Source organism: Myotis nattereri (assembly GCF_964212035.1).
Source record: "Myotis nattereri genome assembly, chromosome: 2".
Lineage (NCBI taxonomy): Eukaryota > Metazoa > Chordata > Mammalia > Chiroptera > Vespertilionidae > Myotis > Myotis nattereri.
The window spans coordinates 8,677,859-8,693,786 of NC_138076.1; the positions used below are offsets into that span (position 1 = coordinate 8,677,859).

At 45.8% G+C, this 15,928-nt stretch overlaps 1 protein-coding gene across 1 annotated transcript; it reads right to left on the bottom strand.

Annotated features, from left to right (window-relative positions):
- Positions 1–341: 341 nt before the first annotated feature.
- CCDC110 (coiled-coil domain containing 110) lies at positions 342–11,896 on the bottom strand. The gene is made up of 7 exons (XM_081085208.1): positions 10,828–11,896; positions 5,819–5,874; positions 5,476–5,541; positions 3,917–4,021; positions 3,759–3,818; positions 966–3,075; positions 342–407 (listed from the first exon to the last, which is right to left on the bottom strand). Exons 1-7 carry the CDS (start codon positions 10,949–10,951, stop codon positions 358–360), a joined length of 2,571 nt encoding a protein of 856 aa, XP_080941334.1. The 5' UTR covers positions 10,952–11,896; the 3' UTR covers positions 342–357.
- Positions 11,897–15,928: the final 4,032 nt, after the last annotated feature.

The window sequence follows — 15,928 nt, forward strand, 5'->3', positions numbered from 1 at the left end:
CTACTGCTGTTGCTGTAACAAACTGTCCTTTACCTCTGACCCAGTGTCTCCTGTCTTCCACTGGAACTCATGAAACTGTGAGGCTAACATCATAGCCTACAAGTGGGGTGACATCTCCTGCTGTCCACAGTTCTGGAATATATATGTAATATATAGTATGTAATATATAATATACAATGTATAATATGTAATACATAATTTATAATATATAATATATATATATAATTCCAATTTCTAATTAAAAAACTAGTTTAACAAATTACAGAGTAAATGTAATCATATGTAAAAGCAAATTAAAATTATTTTGTAGACAAAAAGCTCTGGCACAAAGGATCTTGAAACATTGATTTTAGAAATTTATTTACATCTCTTGGATGGAAGCAATTGATTCAGTTTACTTGGAATTCCTGGGAAGAAAGAAGAATTTGTTTTAAGGTGGGAGTACTGAATGTACTTCAGAAAAAACAGTAATTTAAAAAAACCCTGCTCCCTCCCAAAGTTGCATTGTGCTTATACAATGTATAGAAGTAATACGAATAAAATAGCATGAATTTTATAAAAAGGAGCAAAACCCCTAAATAATTCCACAATTGTATTCCAATTGAATACAAATCTTACAAAACTAAGTTGTATTCATCTTAAAAGTTCCCTTCTTTTTTAGAAAATATACTTTTATTAATTTCAGAGAGGAAGGGAGAGGGAGAGAGAGATAGAAACATCAATGATGAGAGAGAATCATTGACTGGCTGCCTCCTGCACATCCCCTACTGGGGATCAAGCCCTCATCCCAGGCATGTGCCCTGATGGGGAGTTGATCCATATATTGAATCTGCTTTATAGTTTGACGCTCAACCACTGAGCCACATGGGCCAGGTGAAAAAGTTTCCTTCTATTACTGTCCTCTGACTCATGTCCAGTAGGCTAAAGGAATCTTACTTTCTATTAATCCACCACAATGTACATACCTTTCAATTCAGGAGCTAAAGGCCTACTCCTGGGACCAGAGGTGTCTTCGTAAGCATCACAGTTGTCAAAATGGAATTTCTCTCTTCTTGATATATAACCCATTTTTGACAGGTCACCATGCTGACCACAGATTTTTTGCATTAGATTTAAGTATTCTCTTTGAAGATTCCGCATTTCAAACTCCAAGGTGTCCCTCTCATTCTCTATACTTCTCACGTAGTTCTCTAAAAGTATTTTGTCTTCTGCAAGTCTACTGATGCTGCTTTCAAATTGTATATTTTCTTGAGTGTGTTTTTTTAGTTCTTCTTTTAGAATCTGATTATCTGTTTTAATTTCCATGACCATTTTAGATAACATTTCACATTCATTGCCCATTTCGGATAAACTATTCTTATAAATACTTGCTTCTGATTTCGCATTTTTTATTTCATTCAGGAAATTCTCTTCAGTAGTAGACTGGTAGGTGTGCATGTTCTCAATTTCTCTTTCCATCATTTGCCTGGCAGCAGTAGATTCTTGTAATGTTGTTTCAAGACTAAGTTTTTCATTATTGACTGTTTCTATTATTTGAAGCAGTGCCTCATGTTCAGTTTTTGCCAATCTTTCTCTCTCTTTCAGCTGCACTACCTCCAGCTGGTTTTCTTTTAGTTCATTTTCAAGTGAGCTTTTTTCCTTTAGAAGCTGGTAGGTTTTCTTCTCTAACATTTCCCTTTCATCTTGTATCAATAGAATATTTGTTTTCATTGATTCCATTTCTATGCTCATTCGATTATATTCATTATTGACAATGGCCATATCATTTTGAGTTTTGTGTTCTTTATTTTTTAGTTTATCTAATGTTTCTATCATTTGTTGTTTCTCCAAAGAAAGTTGACTATTTTTTTCCTCTAGAGTTTTATTTTGTCCTTGGAGAACATTATATTTACTAATGACTTTTTTCAATTCTTCAATACAGTTTTTGCCATCTTCTTCTGTTTTAATTAATTGGGACTGAATAGTGTTCTTTTCTTCAACCAAATCCTTAAGTTGCCTTTCATATATTTCAATTTTCTGTATCAGAGATTGTGTGGTAAAGACCAGTGGTTTTATTTTGGTCTTAAGGGTTAGATTTTCATTCTCCAGCTCTGCTACTTTTTTCTGTATCTGTATAGATTCTTTTAGGTAATTCTGTAAGTACTGAATTTTTGCAACACACTGCTCAGTCATGGAATTGACTTTGGATGTTTTCTCATTTTCAAATATTATTGGTCCTCGTTTTACTACAAGTGGTTGCCTTTCTTTGTCTTTCATTTCATATTTTGTTGAGTCAAAGAATGACGGTGTAAATGGAAGTCTGGAATGGAGTTTTAAATCTGCAGTATTCTTGTCAGTGATAGGAATTTCTTTATTGTTTTTCTCATTCTTCTTTCCCCTATGTGTTTCACTCCTAGACAATTTTTTACATTTCCTACAAAAATTCAGATGGAATTTTGACACTGATTCCCTGAGTGGGAGTAATTTGCTTATTAATGCCTCTAATTCTAAAATTCGCTTTGATTTTATATCTTCATTTAAGTTACTTTCCATATTTTCATCCTTAATAAAGTTAATTTTTTCCTTGTGAATGGGGGACAGGTCATATTGAGTATTACTTTGAACATTTGTATCCATCTTTAAAGTTTGAAGTTCATTTGTAAGTGCCAGTTCCCTGTCGTGTGACTTTTGCAGCTCTTTCTTCATTTGCTTGATAGAATGGCAAATATCATCTAAATTTTCATGAAATCCATGCTTGGGGAAAGGCACAGTAATCTTGGAATTATCCAGAATTACTCTATCAGCTCGAGGCATAACATTTTGAGGTGCATTAGCTAGAAAACTATAAATGTTATAATTCTTCAACATGTCAGAATTTTCTGAAGTGTTCATAATCATGTTTGAGGCTGGATTATCCATTGAAGTTCTTAGAGTTAATATGTCCTTGAAATGTATCTGGGGTGGCATATTTACACTTGGAGAGAGACTGTTGACATTATTGCTACTGAATTTTTCTTCTATTGAAGGAAGAATCCTCGAGTCCTCAAAATTATGAATTTTCTCCACAGAGAGGATTTCTTCTTGATTCTCTGTAGGCTAGTAACAATAAGAAGCACACTGTAAATGTACTGCCATTTGCCACATGACCAACATATTAAGATAACATTTTGTGGAGGATTTGTTTTTGCAAGCAAACGAACATTTCAATCACATCGACAGCGAAGAAGCCCAACAAGTATGATTCATTTCCTCCAGAAAATCTAACAACAGTTGAGATCTGTAACTCTGGTCTTTGCAATTTGCTTAGAAAGTATACTTATCTCCTTCAGGGGTGAGATACATGGGCCAACCGTTCAATTTCAGAAATAAACATTTAACCTCTCTCAAGAGACCATCACAGATGGATGGGAAAGAGAGAAGCAATAGGCCAAATGGAAGTTTAAAGAAAAATGAACATTTCCACTTCTCGGCTATTTGTCTCCCTCAGCTTGCATTCCTAGTTCCAGATGATTCTAGGGGCTGTGAGTATCCTGCAAATGTGAGTGTGAATCAGTACGGACACAGTGACACTGGTATGGACCTGTCCTAGTGCATTTACCCCGGGTCTAGGTCAATCCTAAAGTAGAAAAACTATAACAGACTATAACTACAATAGACTATAACAACTGCCCTGTATTTCATTTTCTTGGGAATCTTTGGGTATCTGGACTAAGTTAAATGCCCTTCATACACCCTCCTACGGGAAATGGGATGTTGCCGAAGTATGGGGGTAAACTCACGCCTTTTAGGGTTTTCAGGACAGGAATTCCCTCCTTTTCCTCTCTGACAATCCAGTTACCCTGTGAAAAAGGGGAAAACGTAAAGTTGAAGATAAACTGGTTGTGGTAACATTTTTGAAATACCCAAATATAGAATGATTTTGTACAGAATAACATACCTTTTCATTGTGTGTGTTGAATACTAGATTCTTTTCTGAGCTAAACTGTGGGTTTTCTACTTCAATAATACTTTTGTTCAGTATGTCACTAATTTCAGATTGTACCTTTAAAAAGATAGAGAATGTTAGAATTTGATTTCAGGTTTATAAACTTATGAATGTCCAGGAGTAATAGTATAATTAAAAGATAACTTTTAATTTCCCACATGTAAAAATTCTTTCCCATCACATAAAATTAAAACTTAACTTATTGTAATCTATATAATTAAAGATATCTTTAGTAAAATGATCCCCTTATTATGTGATTATAAAATTAGAAAGACTTATGCAGTATATTCAAATAGTTTTAGATGTTTGATTTTTACATTGTTGAATGCATCAGAGACCTTTGTATCAGAGGTCTACTCCTTTGACCTCTGACATCAGAATGGAACCTAGTCTGTCACTCTCAGGAGTTTCATCTTCTCTTCCCATTCCCCTGCAATTGCTTTTAGTACAAGAATATTGGGGTGAAGTTTATATCGAGTCTTCAGCGAATAAGTGTTGTGTTCTGCTCCCCCAATATTCATACCCAAACCCCCTCTTTACACTACCCTGCATTCCTTCTGGATAAAGTCCATGCAGTGTTGGTGATGCGGATCCCACCTCCAGCTCCAGGCATGGTAGGTGGCTCAGCCCTAACCAGTGGGAGCATTGCCTCCCCTGGCACGTGACTGGTTCCAGCACCGTATGTGACCGGACCTGGGCCAATCAGAATCAGGCCGAGAAACCTCAGTATAAACCAACCAGGAAGAGGGACAAGCATGGTGGTCCCCTCTCTGGCTGGCTGGGATCTGGAGGGAGAAAGGTGTGAACTCCTAGCAGCCCCTCCCTCACTGCCTGGAGTCTGAGGATCCATTGCTGTGGAAAGCAGATACTTATCTGATGACCTGAGTCCCGATCACGTGACTTCAGCCTTCCCTGAGTGAAAATCCCTAGGGTTTTCAGTTACCCCAGCTAGTGCACTTTCCCCCTTAGTCAGTTTGGGTTAAATTTTGTGTCACTTATTATTATTTTTTAAAAATATATTTTTATTGACTTCAGAGAGGAAGGGAGAGGGAGAGAGAGAGACAGAAACATCAATGATGACAGAGAATCATTGATTGGCTGCCTTCTGCACATCCACCACTGGGGATGGAGCCCGCAACACGAGCATGTGCCCTTGACGGGAATCAAACCCGGGACCCTTCAGTCCGCAGGTGACGCTCAGTCCACTAAGCTCAATTCACTAAGCCAAACAGGCCAGGACAGCTTTTGTATCATTTATAATGAGAGTCCCTGTCTGTAGACTATATTCAGTCAGTCTAAAAAACAGCCAGTGAGCGCTATTTCTTTTTGTCTCATATCCAAGTATATGTAACAGAATATAGTTTTCCCCAAATTTTGAGCCTAGAAATGTTGTGGCCTCTATTATGTTACATTCTGTATCGGCTGATCAATTGGCCAGCGGTCATCAGTTAGAAATGTGGAGGATCGTTTCCGTTTGGATATTTCCTGTGTGCAGATGAAGCGAAACGTACCATGCTGACGTTCTGCAAAGTCTGTATTCGGAGAGCCTGAAATGATTCCAGCTGATGCTGAAGGGCCTGCAACACAATTAACAAGGTGTGAGAATGAGTGATTTTGAGGGAGGTGAACATGTGCTTGAATTATTATGATTTTGGGTTAATATCTCCAAAGATGCCATTTAGCAGGAGGGACCCCAGGATGGTCAGGTGACTCACAGTCTTCGCCATTCTTGCTAACTCTCCAATGCATTTTTCGTGAAGAGTCTTGTGGAAAACCCAAACGCACTTAGAAATTATTTATTCTGAAAACGATCAGCCTTCACAAACATGTTTGGAGGAAATAAAACACACTCACTTTCAATGCTGATTGTGGTTGAACTTGATTTTCTGATTCTGCTGTGCAGCCATATTCTAAAAAGAAAAAATTGAACAGCCGTGTGACTTCTTTTCTCAGTTTTGTTTTTAAACAACTGTAGTGGAACGCAGTCTCCTGTTCTGGATGGTGAGACGAAGAGGTAATGAGAATTTGAGGTGCACATTAGGAAGAACCCAAGGCTAGTCACATAATAAGTTTAAGAAATAATTGTTTTCACTTAAAGTACCTAGTTGAGGTTTAAAAGTGGTTTTACTGTACTTGTAACACCAAGCTTGAAACTTTCAAAAACTCAAATATTTTTGTTTGTTTCTGGGATATACTAGTAAACTACATATATATATATATATATATTTTTTTTTTTTGGTAAAAATACTAATAATCCTCATGTTATGAGAGGACCTTGGCAAACTACTGTATGGGTCTTAGTGTCTATGAAACAGCCATGTAATATCCTTTCTCCTTATCATGGAAAACAAGTTGGCTTAACGGAGCCTAAGTTTCGCCAGGCTCTTACAGTCAGAGCATAAAGACCCGCGTGTTCCTTCTCAGAAAGTAAGTTACGGATCTGCATCAGGGGAGAGACTACATGCATCTCCTGACACACACCCCTCTTTGTTCCAGTGGTTGGCTACTTCCTTGCTTTGCAAATTTTTATTAAAGAATTTAAAAACAATGCAGTGTCTGAATGAAATGAAAGTTTAGGAGAAAATGTGCCCCTAGGCTGACAAGTTCTGCCCTATGCGAAGGTTGTGTTGTTGTTGTTGTTTTTTTAAAAAAATATCTACTTTTGCCCTAGCTGGTTTGGCTCAATGGATAGAGCGTTGGCCTGTGGACTGAAGGGTCCCAGGTTTGATTGCGGCCAAGGGCACATGCCTGGGTTATGGGCTCGATCCCTAGGAGGGGGTGTGCAGGAGGCAGCCAATCAAGGATTCTCTCTCATCAGTGATGTTTCTATCTCTCTCACCTTCTTCCTTCCTCTCTAAAATCAATAAAATATACTTTAATAAAATATCTACTTTTGCTATTTTTATTTATTTATTTTTAATCCTCACCTGCAGATATTTTTTCCCATTGATTTTTAGAGAGAGTGGGAGGGAGAGGGAGAGACAGGGACACTGATGTGAGAGAGACACATTGATTGGTTGCTTCCTGCATACCCCTGACCAGGGCAGGGAGCCTGCAACCCAGGTACGTGCCCTAGACCAGGATTGAACCTGGGACCCTTCAGTCCTCAGGCTGAAGTTCTGTCAACTGAGCCAAACCAGCAAGGGCCCTAAGCAAAGGTTGTGAGAGAGGTCAGCAGATTGCCAGATCTTCCATAAGCTGGTGGCAAAGTATGACCCCTCCCTGCCCACTGGCCCTCATCACCCGGAGGGCAACTCAGGTTCAGAGCCTGGAGCCATTTAGCCAATTGAAGAATCCCACCTTCATGGTGGGCAGGCAGGGACAGCAGGTCCACTGGGTGTGGCTCAGCTTTGCATCTGCTGGGGAAGAAATGGGCGTCTGAAACGTTGATCTCAGGTGAAAAGGAACTCAAGGGAGGCCTGGACCTGTGCAGCAAAGCTTCCTAAAGGTTTTCAGATGCTAAAACCACCTCTGGCAATGTACTCGGATAGATCAAAATGCAAATCAAAAAGAGCGTATCTCCTAGAATCCCACCACCCAGAGCTAACTGTTGTTAACTTTGAGTTCTCCACCACCCCCCCCCCCCACCTCCGGCCCCAGGCATGTATGTGGAAAAAACAGGATGATTTTAGAACAGTGGGATCATATTACACATGCTACTTGAAAATAAATGGCATCAAATTTATATTTAATAGAATAAAAACTGCACATTATTGCTAGCATTCAGATCTCTTTTCACTGCATGAGAGATTATTTCCTCTGAGATCACTCTAAGCTAATGAAAATATATCAGAAAAAGGATTATGAGGTTGGGGTTTTAATGTGTTTTTTTAATAACAAGCATTTCTATTGTATTCAGTGTTGATTTACTCCCTGCCAAGAAAGGGAGCACAGTTATGAGAAAATGAGCATCATACTTCCTCCCACAGCTGCTCCCCACTTTTTATGATATTTGCTAGTTATATTGTCTTCACACTGTGAAGTTTTATGATGTTTAATTTTGCTCTGTAACCATAATTTCCACAAAGCTGTTTAACACAGAAATAGCATATTATTATCGCAAATATTTTCAGCCCAATTTTGTTCTTAATGGATTTACTGTCCCCAAGTCCATCTCCTTCTGGCACCTGCAGCAGCCGCCTCTCTTTTCTGCACACATGTCCTTGGTCTCATTAGGAGGCCTTGCAAGCTCAAGGCTGAATACAGGACTTCTTTTGCTAAAACCAAGTAAGAAAAAGAAATCTAAAGACTTCGTTAAGGGATGTAGTAAATAAAAGATTGTAAAGGAAGAACATGGAGTTTATATACTGGCCTAGATTTTGTATCACTTATAAGGCGAGCCCCTCCCGCCATCTCTTCTTTCCTGACCACAGTGTGTCTGCAGTTCCCACGCTGCTACTTTGCATAGGCTCACGGGCAGCCTGAGCAACTCTGCTCGGAATTGCTCTCATCTCTCATCGCCCTCCCGTGAGCCCCGGGGTCTAGCCCTCTGCGATGGGGTTTCGGTTTCGGAGCCACTGTTTTCCTCTGCACTTTTCTGTGGCCTCATGCTTAGGGGCGTGCCCGGGGGAGGGGAGAGCATTTGGAGCCCGTGGAGCCTTCGTTGGAGGAAGCGATTTCTGCTGTTGTGTTGAGACTCTTGTTAGAAATCCAGTGGGAGGTGCATCCTGTTTCCACAGGAAATACTCTTTAAAAAATATGATTTTATTGATTTCAGAGAGAGGAAGGGAGAGGGAGAGATAGAGACATCAATGATGAGAGAAAATCATTGATCAACTGTGTGTCCTGCACGCACCCTACTGGGGATCGAGCCTGCAACCCAGGCATGTGCCCTGACTGGGAATCGAACCATGACCTCCTGGTTCATAGCTCAGTGCTCAACCACTGAGCCACACTGGTTGGCCAAGGGCAGTTTCTGTGCAGTGAGAGGGACAGCGCCCAACTGCAGTGTCTTGAGAAGGGAACAGAGGGCAGATCTGTCCAGCACTGAGTATAGGCACTTCTTTCTCATTTCACTATGGAAGCGAATAGGTGCCTAATGGAATAGATGTGAAGATCTGTTGGAAGAGATGTGAAGATCAAGAAGGATTTTTCAAGCTTGGGAGCATCTAGTGTGCCTCCTTGCTGCTGGCGTCCCATAGGAGACAGGGAGGAGGAGATTCGGAGAATGAGGGAGGCTGATGGCGGAAGCTGAGAGAGAATTGCAGGAGAGAAAGGAGTCATAGGCCAGGACCTTTGATTGAAACAGGGGAGGCAGAGGGTGTGGGTACCCAGCTAGGCAGGCTCGCAGATCGGAAGGCCGAGGGCGAAGGAGTTTGGGTCTGACTGCTTCTGTTTTGTTCCTGTAGTATGAGATCCTGTTACCAGTTGAGAGGGAGTGGCGAGAGGCGTGGACACACGAAGAGTGAAATAGTTATCTTGGAGAGGGTTTGGAGAAGCATTTTCTGGGAAATTAAGTAAGTTTCCCCAATAGCACTGAGCTCCGTGGTGTGACTCAGAGTGTTTTCCTAGCAATGTTCAGGGGAGTCAGTGACGGCACAGAGCAGGCAGAGGGGTGGATTTTTCTGTTTTTTAAAAAGCTATTCAAGTAATTTTTGTTCTTCATATGTGTTTCTTATGGCCGCTGTGCATTTCCAAAGGAAAGAAATACTTAAAAAACCATAGAGCATTCTGGAATTCTGGAATCGGAAGAGAAGGTATTGCAGAAAGCAGCACAGGGGAGAGAACACAATCTACAGGGCCATTTAGGTCCCTGCAGCAGGCGCAGCACTGGGCGGGGTGCAGACCGCGGAGAAGCCCAGGGCCCAGCCCTGAAGGAGCTCCCACTCCCGGGAATGCACGAACTAGGGTTCATCCTGCCTTAGACCTCAGTTCTCTAGCTGTGTCCCCTGGACGTGTCAGAAGTGAGAAACAAGGTCATTACAGTGGAATGGCTTTGAGGGGGTTAAGTGAAGGTCTGGGGGATTTACTCTGAAGCCTGCAGAAGATTAGGTCACACTCAGTGCACACAGGAAGTCTTGGGTGCAGGAATCCTGTGCTGGTCTCAGCTCGCTGGGTCACCCCTTCTCTCAGCACCTCTGTGCCTGGATCACCCACATTCCACATGTAGGTTATGTGACCCCGGGGGTCCGAGCCTGGCCCATCAGCTCGATAGCGCCTTCCACCCACCGTGCTCTGCTTCCTCCCTGGTGTTACGCTGACCTCAGGCCTTCTGAGAAGCCTGCAGCCTCGGCAGGAGACTCCCATGTTCCGATTCCCCTGCTGGCTGGGTATTCGCACACGCCCTCTGCACGCTCATGTGGAGCTCTGAGGTTATTTCAAACACCCTCCCCACAGAATACCCTGTCGTCCGTAAATATTTACTATAAGAAGTATTGCTTTTGGAAAAAGGATATGTCTTTCTGGTGTCTCAAAAAAAACAATAATACACCAACCATTCCTGTTTGGCGTTGAGAGAACCAGTATAGTGCAGTGTGGTGTTTAAGGCCTGGATCTGGACCAATCCCACTGAACGCTGGGCTCTGTCACTTGCTACCTGTGTGACCTTGGGAGTGTGTGGACCTCTCTGTGCCTCAGTTTCCTCACTCCTAATATGGGGATAATGGTAGTACCTACTTCATAGGGTTGTTGTGAGATCAAATGAGTTGATACATTTAAATGTTCTGAACAACATCTGGCACAGAGTGATGTGCCGTTTTCGCTGTTCTTAATCTGTCCCATTTTTTAGCTGTTGGCAGTACGCATGTGTTGGGAGCACCCCAATTGCGCCAGTGGATTTAAGCAATTGACCCGATACCTGTAAGTAAAAAGCAGACGCGTTTCTCACGCCCTCGCCCTGGGAGCTGTGGTCCCCGGGAGTTTACCTGTTTCACTGCCAGCACTTTCCTTTGCCCCCTCAGAGGAATTTAGGATCTTGGACGCTGAAAGGAGGACGCAGTCAACTTCATCCCTTTCCTGATGATGCTTTTCTGCAACAGAACCAGACATGGCTTTTGGTGTTGGTGGGAGCAGGGAGGCGGGGCGCGGGGATTCGGGACGCCGATGCCCTGAGCGGCCACCAGAGGGCGCGCTGGGGCCACGCAGCGGCGGCTGGACCAGGCGGCTTGGGCGCTGGAAGCTGTGGCTGGGCGCAGGGACGGAGGCGGCACTTTCCTGGGGTGAGCCGGGTGTGCGGGTGTGCGGCTAGTCAGGAAGACCGATGGTCTAGATGGGATGGTCTAGACGAGTCTAGACTCTAGTAGACAGTCTAGGGGATGAAGGGGCCGCGCCCGGGGAGGCGCCCCCCCCCCCCCCCCGTCCCCCACCCACTGACCACAGGTTCCCTTCAAGGGGCTGACCCGGTCCAGGCTCTTACCCGGGCTCATTTCTGCCGCTCAAGCTCTCTTTTCTTCCCAACTGCCTTCTCCCCTGCATTCCGCTCAGTAGCTTCCCGCTGGGGCAGCCCGTTGCCTAGTAACCGGATAGCTTGGAAGCCACCTGCGCACGTGGGCGCAAGCATGGGTGGAAGTAGGGGGAGGAGGAAGGCGCGCGCTGGGGTCCGGGGTCCTGGGCCCGGGACACCCCCCTTCCCACCCCAGCCGCTCCTGGGACAGCTGCAGGTGAGAAGGTCCACCCTTTGCTGTGCCCCTCAACCTGCGGACCTGCTCCCTAGGGCGGCTTTCTCCTCCCCGTCTTCCTGGTGGCCCAGAACTTGCTGGCCCAAAGCTGGGCTGAGAAAAGGGAATGTGTGGAGACAGGCAAACACTTAGGGGCTTTTGCCTTTTTTTAAATCTCAGTTTCATTGTTTGCTTTACGCTGTCTTGTTCCTCTTATTTCAACTCATCAGAGCAGTTTCAGCTGTGGGGGTGTGAACGGCCCAAGACCAATATTGGTTTGCTGTGGTTAAGAGAAGACACCTATTTCCAATAATGAACTTAACATAGTGATGCATTATGTGGGAGTTTCTCTAGCTGGCTTCTGTGTACTTCCGACCCGTCTCCCTCAGTCCTGGAGCACCTCTTCGTGTTCTTCACGGACCAGATCTCCCAGGCTCCTCCTGTCCTCTGCCTGCCCAGCCTGTGAGCCGGCCATTTCTCAAGGAGCCTTTGCCTCTTTGAGAGGAGAATGGTTTTCCACAGCCAGCATGTGAGTGCTAAACGTGCATGTGGCTACCCAGGTGTAGCTGCTCGCAGGCTGTCTCAGTGGACAGAGCCAGGGAATGTCTGCGTGCATGTGTATTTACATTTACCTTTACACACACACACACACACACACACACACACACACACCTGTATTATCTATCTATCATCTATCTATCTATCTATCTATCTATCTATCTATCTATCGATATTGAATCCCATGTGTTCACAATACCCCTGGTTTAACATCACAGTGGTCTTTCTCATTTTCTCCATTTCCATGTTTGTAATTTACCAGCAGTGAGAAAGTTGACTCTCCTTATCCTTTATACACTTACTAGGGGCCCAGTGCACGAATTCGTGCACCTTGAAAGGAACTGTGGGCCACAAGGCTGTGGTGGGCAAAGGGGTGGGTCTCGGCCCATCCTCTGCACCCCTGCCTGACCCCTCCTGCCTTGGCCCCTGGTCCCCTGTCTGCCAGCAGCCCGGGTCCCGCTGCCACCACTCCCATGTGCTGACTGCGCCGGCCCCGCTCACACCTGCTGATGGCATGGAGCGATTGGGGCCAGCGCTGGCAGTGGGTGTGAGCAGGGCTGTCGCGGGCAGCGGGTGCAAGAGGTGGCTGCCAGCCCCGATTGTCCCTCAGGAGCAGGTAGAGGTGGAGAAGCCATGAGGAGTGATCGGGGCTGGCACCAGGCACCGGCAGCGGGTGTGAGCAGCAGCTCCCGTGCTGGTAGCAGATGTAAGCCAGGTGCAACTGCAGCACGTGGGAGCAAAGAATTTTCAGTAACCACCAGAGGCTCACCCCAATGACAGCGACCTGAGCCCCGCCTTGGTCTGGCGCCCCTGCTCACCTGCTCCACCATCCTGCCATGGCTGACACCCGCCATGTTCCGCATTCTGCTGCCTGCTGTTGACGCCTGCCATGTTCTGCATGTGCCTCCTGGTGGTCAGTGCATGTCATAGCGACTGGTTGTTTGGTTGTTTGGTTGTTCTGCCGTTCAGTCTATTTGCATATTAGGTTTTTATATATATAGATGTGAGCAAGGCCCTCGTAAATATTCGTTCTCTCAATGCCAGTCTCTCACCTGAGCCCCCACGAGGAGGCCCTGGTCATCCCACTCAGGTTTCAGGACCCTGCACGGCCCCTTCCCTCCTGCTCTGTTTAGACCAGTGATGGCGAACCTTTTGAGCTCGGTGTGTCAGCATTTTGAAAAACCCTAACTTAACTCTGGTGCCATGTCACATATAGAAATTTTTTGATATTTGCAACCATAGTAAAACAAAGACTTATATTTTTGATATTTATTTTATATGTTTAAATGCCATTTAACAAAGAAAAATCAACCAAAAAAAGAGTTCGCGTGTCACCTCTGACATGCGTGTCATAGGTTCGCCATCGCTGGTTTAGACTCTGGACCCTGCACCGGGCCTCCTCTCCTCCTGGACACACTCCTCACCCGTCTTGGACTCTGCCACCCTCTGCTGCCTCCTCTCGGGGGAAGACCCACGCCCTCTGGGCTCTGAAACCACATACCAGCCGTTCCCATGCAGGGCCACGTGCACTCCCCCGAGCTCTGCACATTGAGGCTGTGCTCCCCACAGGGGGTGCCCTGCTTCCCTCCTTGGGATTGGACGCCCCAAGTCTGCTTTTGCGAGGGCGTGAAATGGCTCTTCCATGCTTTTATAGAAGCGCTGTCTCGTTTCGCCTTTCATGCTTAGATTTGCTATTCACCTGGAACTGATTTTCATAAACTGTCAGGTAGGCGTCCATATCCATTGTCACTCGCTTGCCCCTCCCTTTGTTGTAGAGAATAATGTCCCACACCAGCGATCTACTTCGTTACATTGTAAAATGTGTTTCCTTATGTGCCCTGCCATCCTACCATCCTACCATTTGAGCCTAAAGTTCCTCATTCCCAAGTTGCTAAAGCCAAGTACAATGACATTCGCTTGCCGACCACATGCATGAGAAGAGACACAAGGGGTGGATAAAGAAGTCCCCTTCGGCCTTCCACAGTGAGAAAACCCCGTCCTCCCGCGTGGGCCCCGAGAAGCCTGGCCCCGCAGAGCCCCGCGGGCTCCCGACTGCCGTGGAGCGCTCAAGTTTCAGTGATAGAAATGAAGGGCCCATGATGCTCCGGAAAACCTGGCCCGAACGTGAGCATGTGTGACACTCGCCGGGGCCCACCTGTCACTGTTCCTGCTCCCGGACACTGACCGGTTCACCATCCCATTTCACATCGGGAAACACAGTTTAGAATCAAGACACCTGTCCTGGGATGTTCAGTCTCCTCCCTAATGTAATGAGGCTCCCAGTATTTCAGCTTTTGGTGAACGATTCTTGCATAGACTCAATGGTGTTGAGAATTGTGGAATTATATATAAAAAGGTTATTTCCCAGATTTATGTGGGGGACACTGACATAGGGGAAGGTCGGGGACTTTTCAAATACTTGGTGACTAGTCAGCGCTGGACTTCCTGATTCTGAAGCCCTGGTTTTGCCCAAATCATTTTATTTTAAGGTTTCCCCCTCCCCCATAACAAATTACAGTTTAAGGAGATAGGACAATATTTCCTCCACATTTTACGAACTATAGAGGCAATTATCGTGAATGCCAGAGCTGAAGTTCCTGTTTCCCGAAAGGACATCACCCTCCCCAGGACAGCCTCCTTGGTGTGCTGAGGCCCGTTCCGTTCACGCGGCCTCAGCGGGTGACGCCTTCTCTGCTCACACATGGCAGCCCTGAAGATGCCTGCTGCTTCTTTGCCTGTGAAGTGCAGTGCTGGAGGGCAGGATGGGAACCTGTACTGCCAATGAGAACATCTGGGCGTCACGATATGGCAAGGCTTTCAGATAGTAGCTCCCCTAGAGAAGGTACTTTCACCTGCTGACGCACAGCTGCGGGTCCAGGAATCCGGAACCAGTGCGAGAGCAGGCACCCAAACAGGCTGGGCCGGTCTATTCTTAGCCATGGAGTGCCCGGCTGAAATACTTCTGGGTTCTTTAGCTTCCGAAGATCTTTTCTTAATCCTGAGATCACAAGCTGTGGTGAGTCATAGCTGAGACCCATGGTATAGGCAACAGTAACCACACCGCTCCTCGTACGTAACGAGTGTGGGCATTTGTCCTGAGCCTTGTGCTTTGGCCAGAGAAAGGGGGCCGCTGTGCCGGTGACTTAGGGAGTCGTGGCTGGGTTGTGGGCCTCCGACAGCTCAAAGGCTTGATCCAAATGCAAACGCCTCCAGGAAACTTCTGTAAATTTCCCCTAGTGTCCATTTTAACCTGGTTCTGTCTATTCAGAAAAACGAACCCCACGACTCACTGAGGACCGCCACTCGCCTTGGCTCTCGGGAAGCTGGTTGCCACTTGAAGAAGGCTTATGGTGGGGATGCTGGGGAAGGGAGTGGCCTAATCTGACACCTTTGGGCGCTAAAAGGGATGGACACAGAGAGACAGCAGGCAGCGTGGGAAGGAGCAGATGTGAGGGCAAGGGCTGTTTTCAGAATGGCACGGCCATCTGAGCGTGTTTGCAAGCTGAGAAGGGTGCGTGCGGGGCAGCGAGAACCGGAGCGGGAACCCTGAGCTGGAAAGGGAACTGGAGGGGCAGAGACACAGGCAGGCGCTGGACCAAGAGGACGGAGGATGAGCGGGGTCTGCCGCGCGGGGGAAGCTGTCACATTCTGTAGCGACGAGGCAGCTGAGCAGCGGGAAGGAGGCCCTTTCTGCCCCACAAGGCACGGGGGCCAATAGCGCCGTTCACCGAGGCTGCGTAGGTGAGCACTTTTCTCACGAGTCTTTCATTCGTACTCAGTGGAACCCTTTGTAGTGGGGTGCACGTGCTCC

Bases quoted from the DNA above. Each gene is read 5' to 3' on its own strand.
- CCDC110 (XM_081085208.1), bottom strand. From the start codon at position 10,951: ATGTCTGGTTCTGTTGCAGAAAAGCATCATCAGGAAAGGGATGAAGTT. The intron at 5,875-10,827 runs GTAAACTCCCGG...TTTTCTTTTTAG, and splicing joins AAGTGCTGGCAGTGAAACAG to AATATGGCTGCACAGCAGAA. The intron at 408-965 runs GTATGTACATTG...CTTTCTTCCCAG, and splicing joins TTTAGCTCCTGAATTGAAAG to GAATTCCAAGTAAACTGAAT.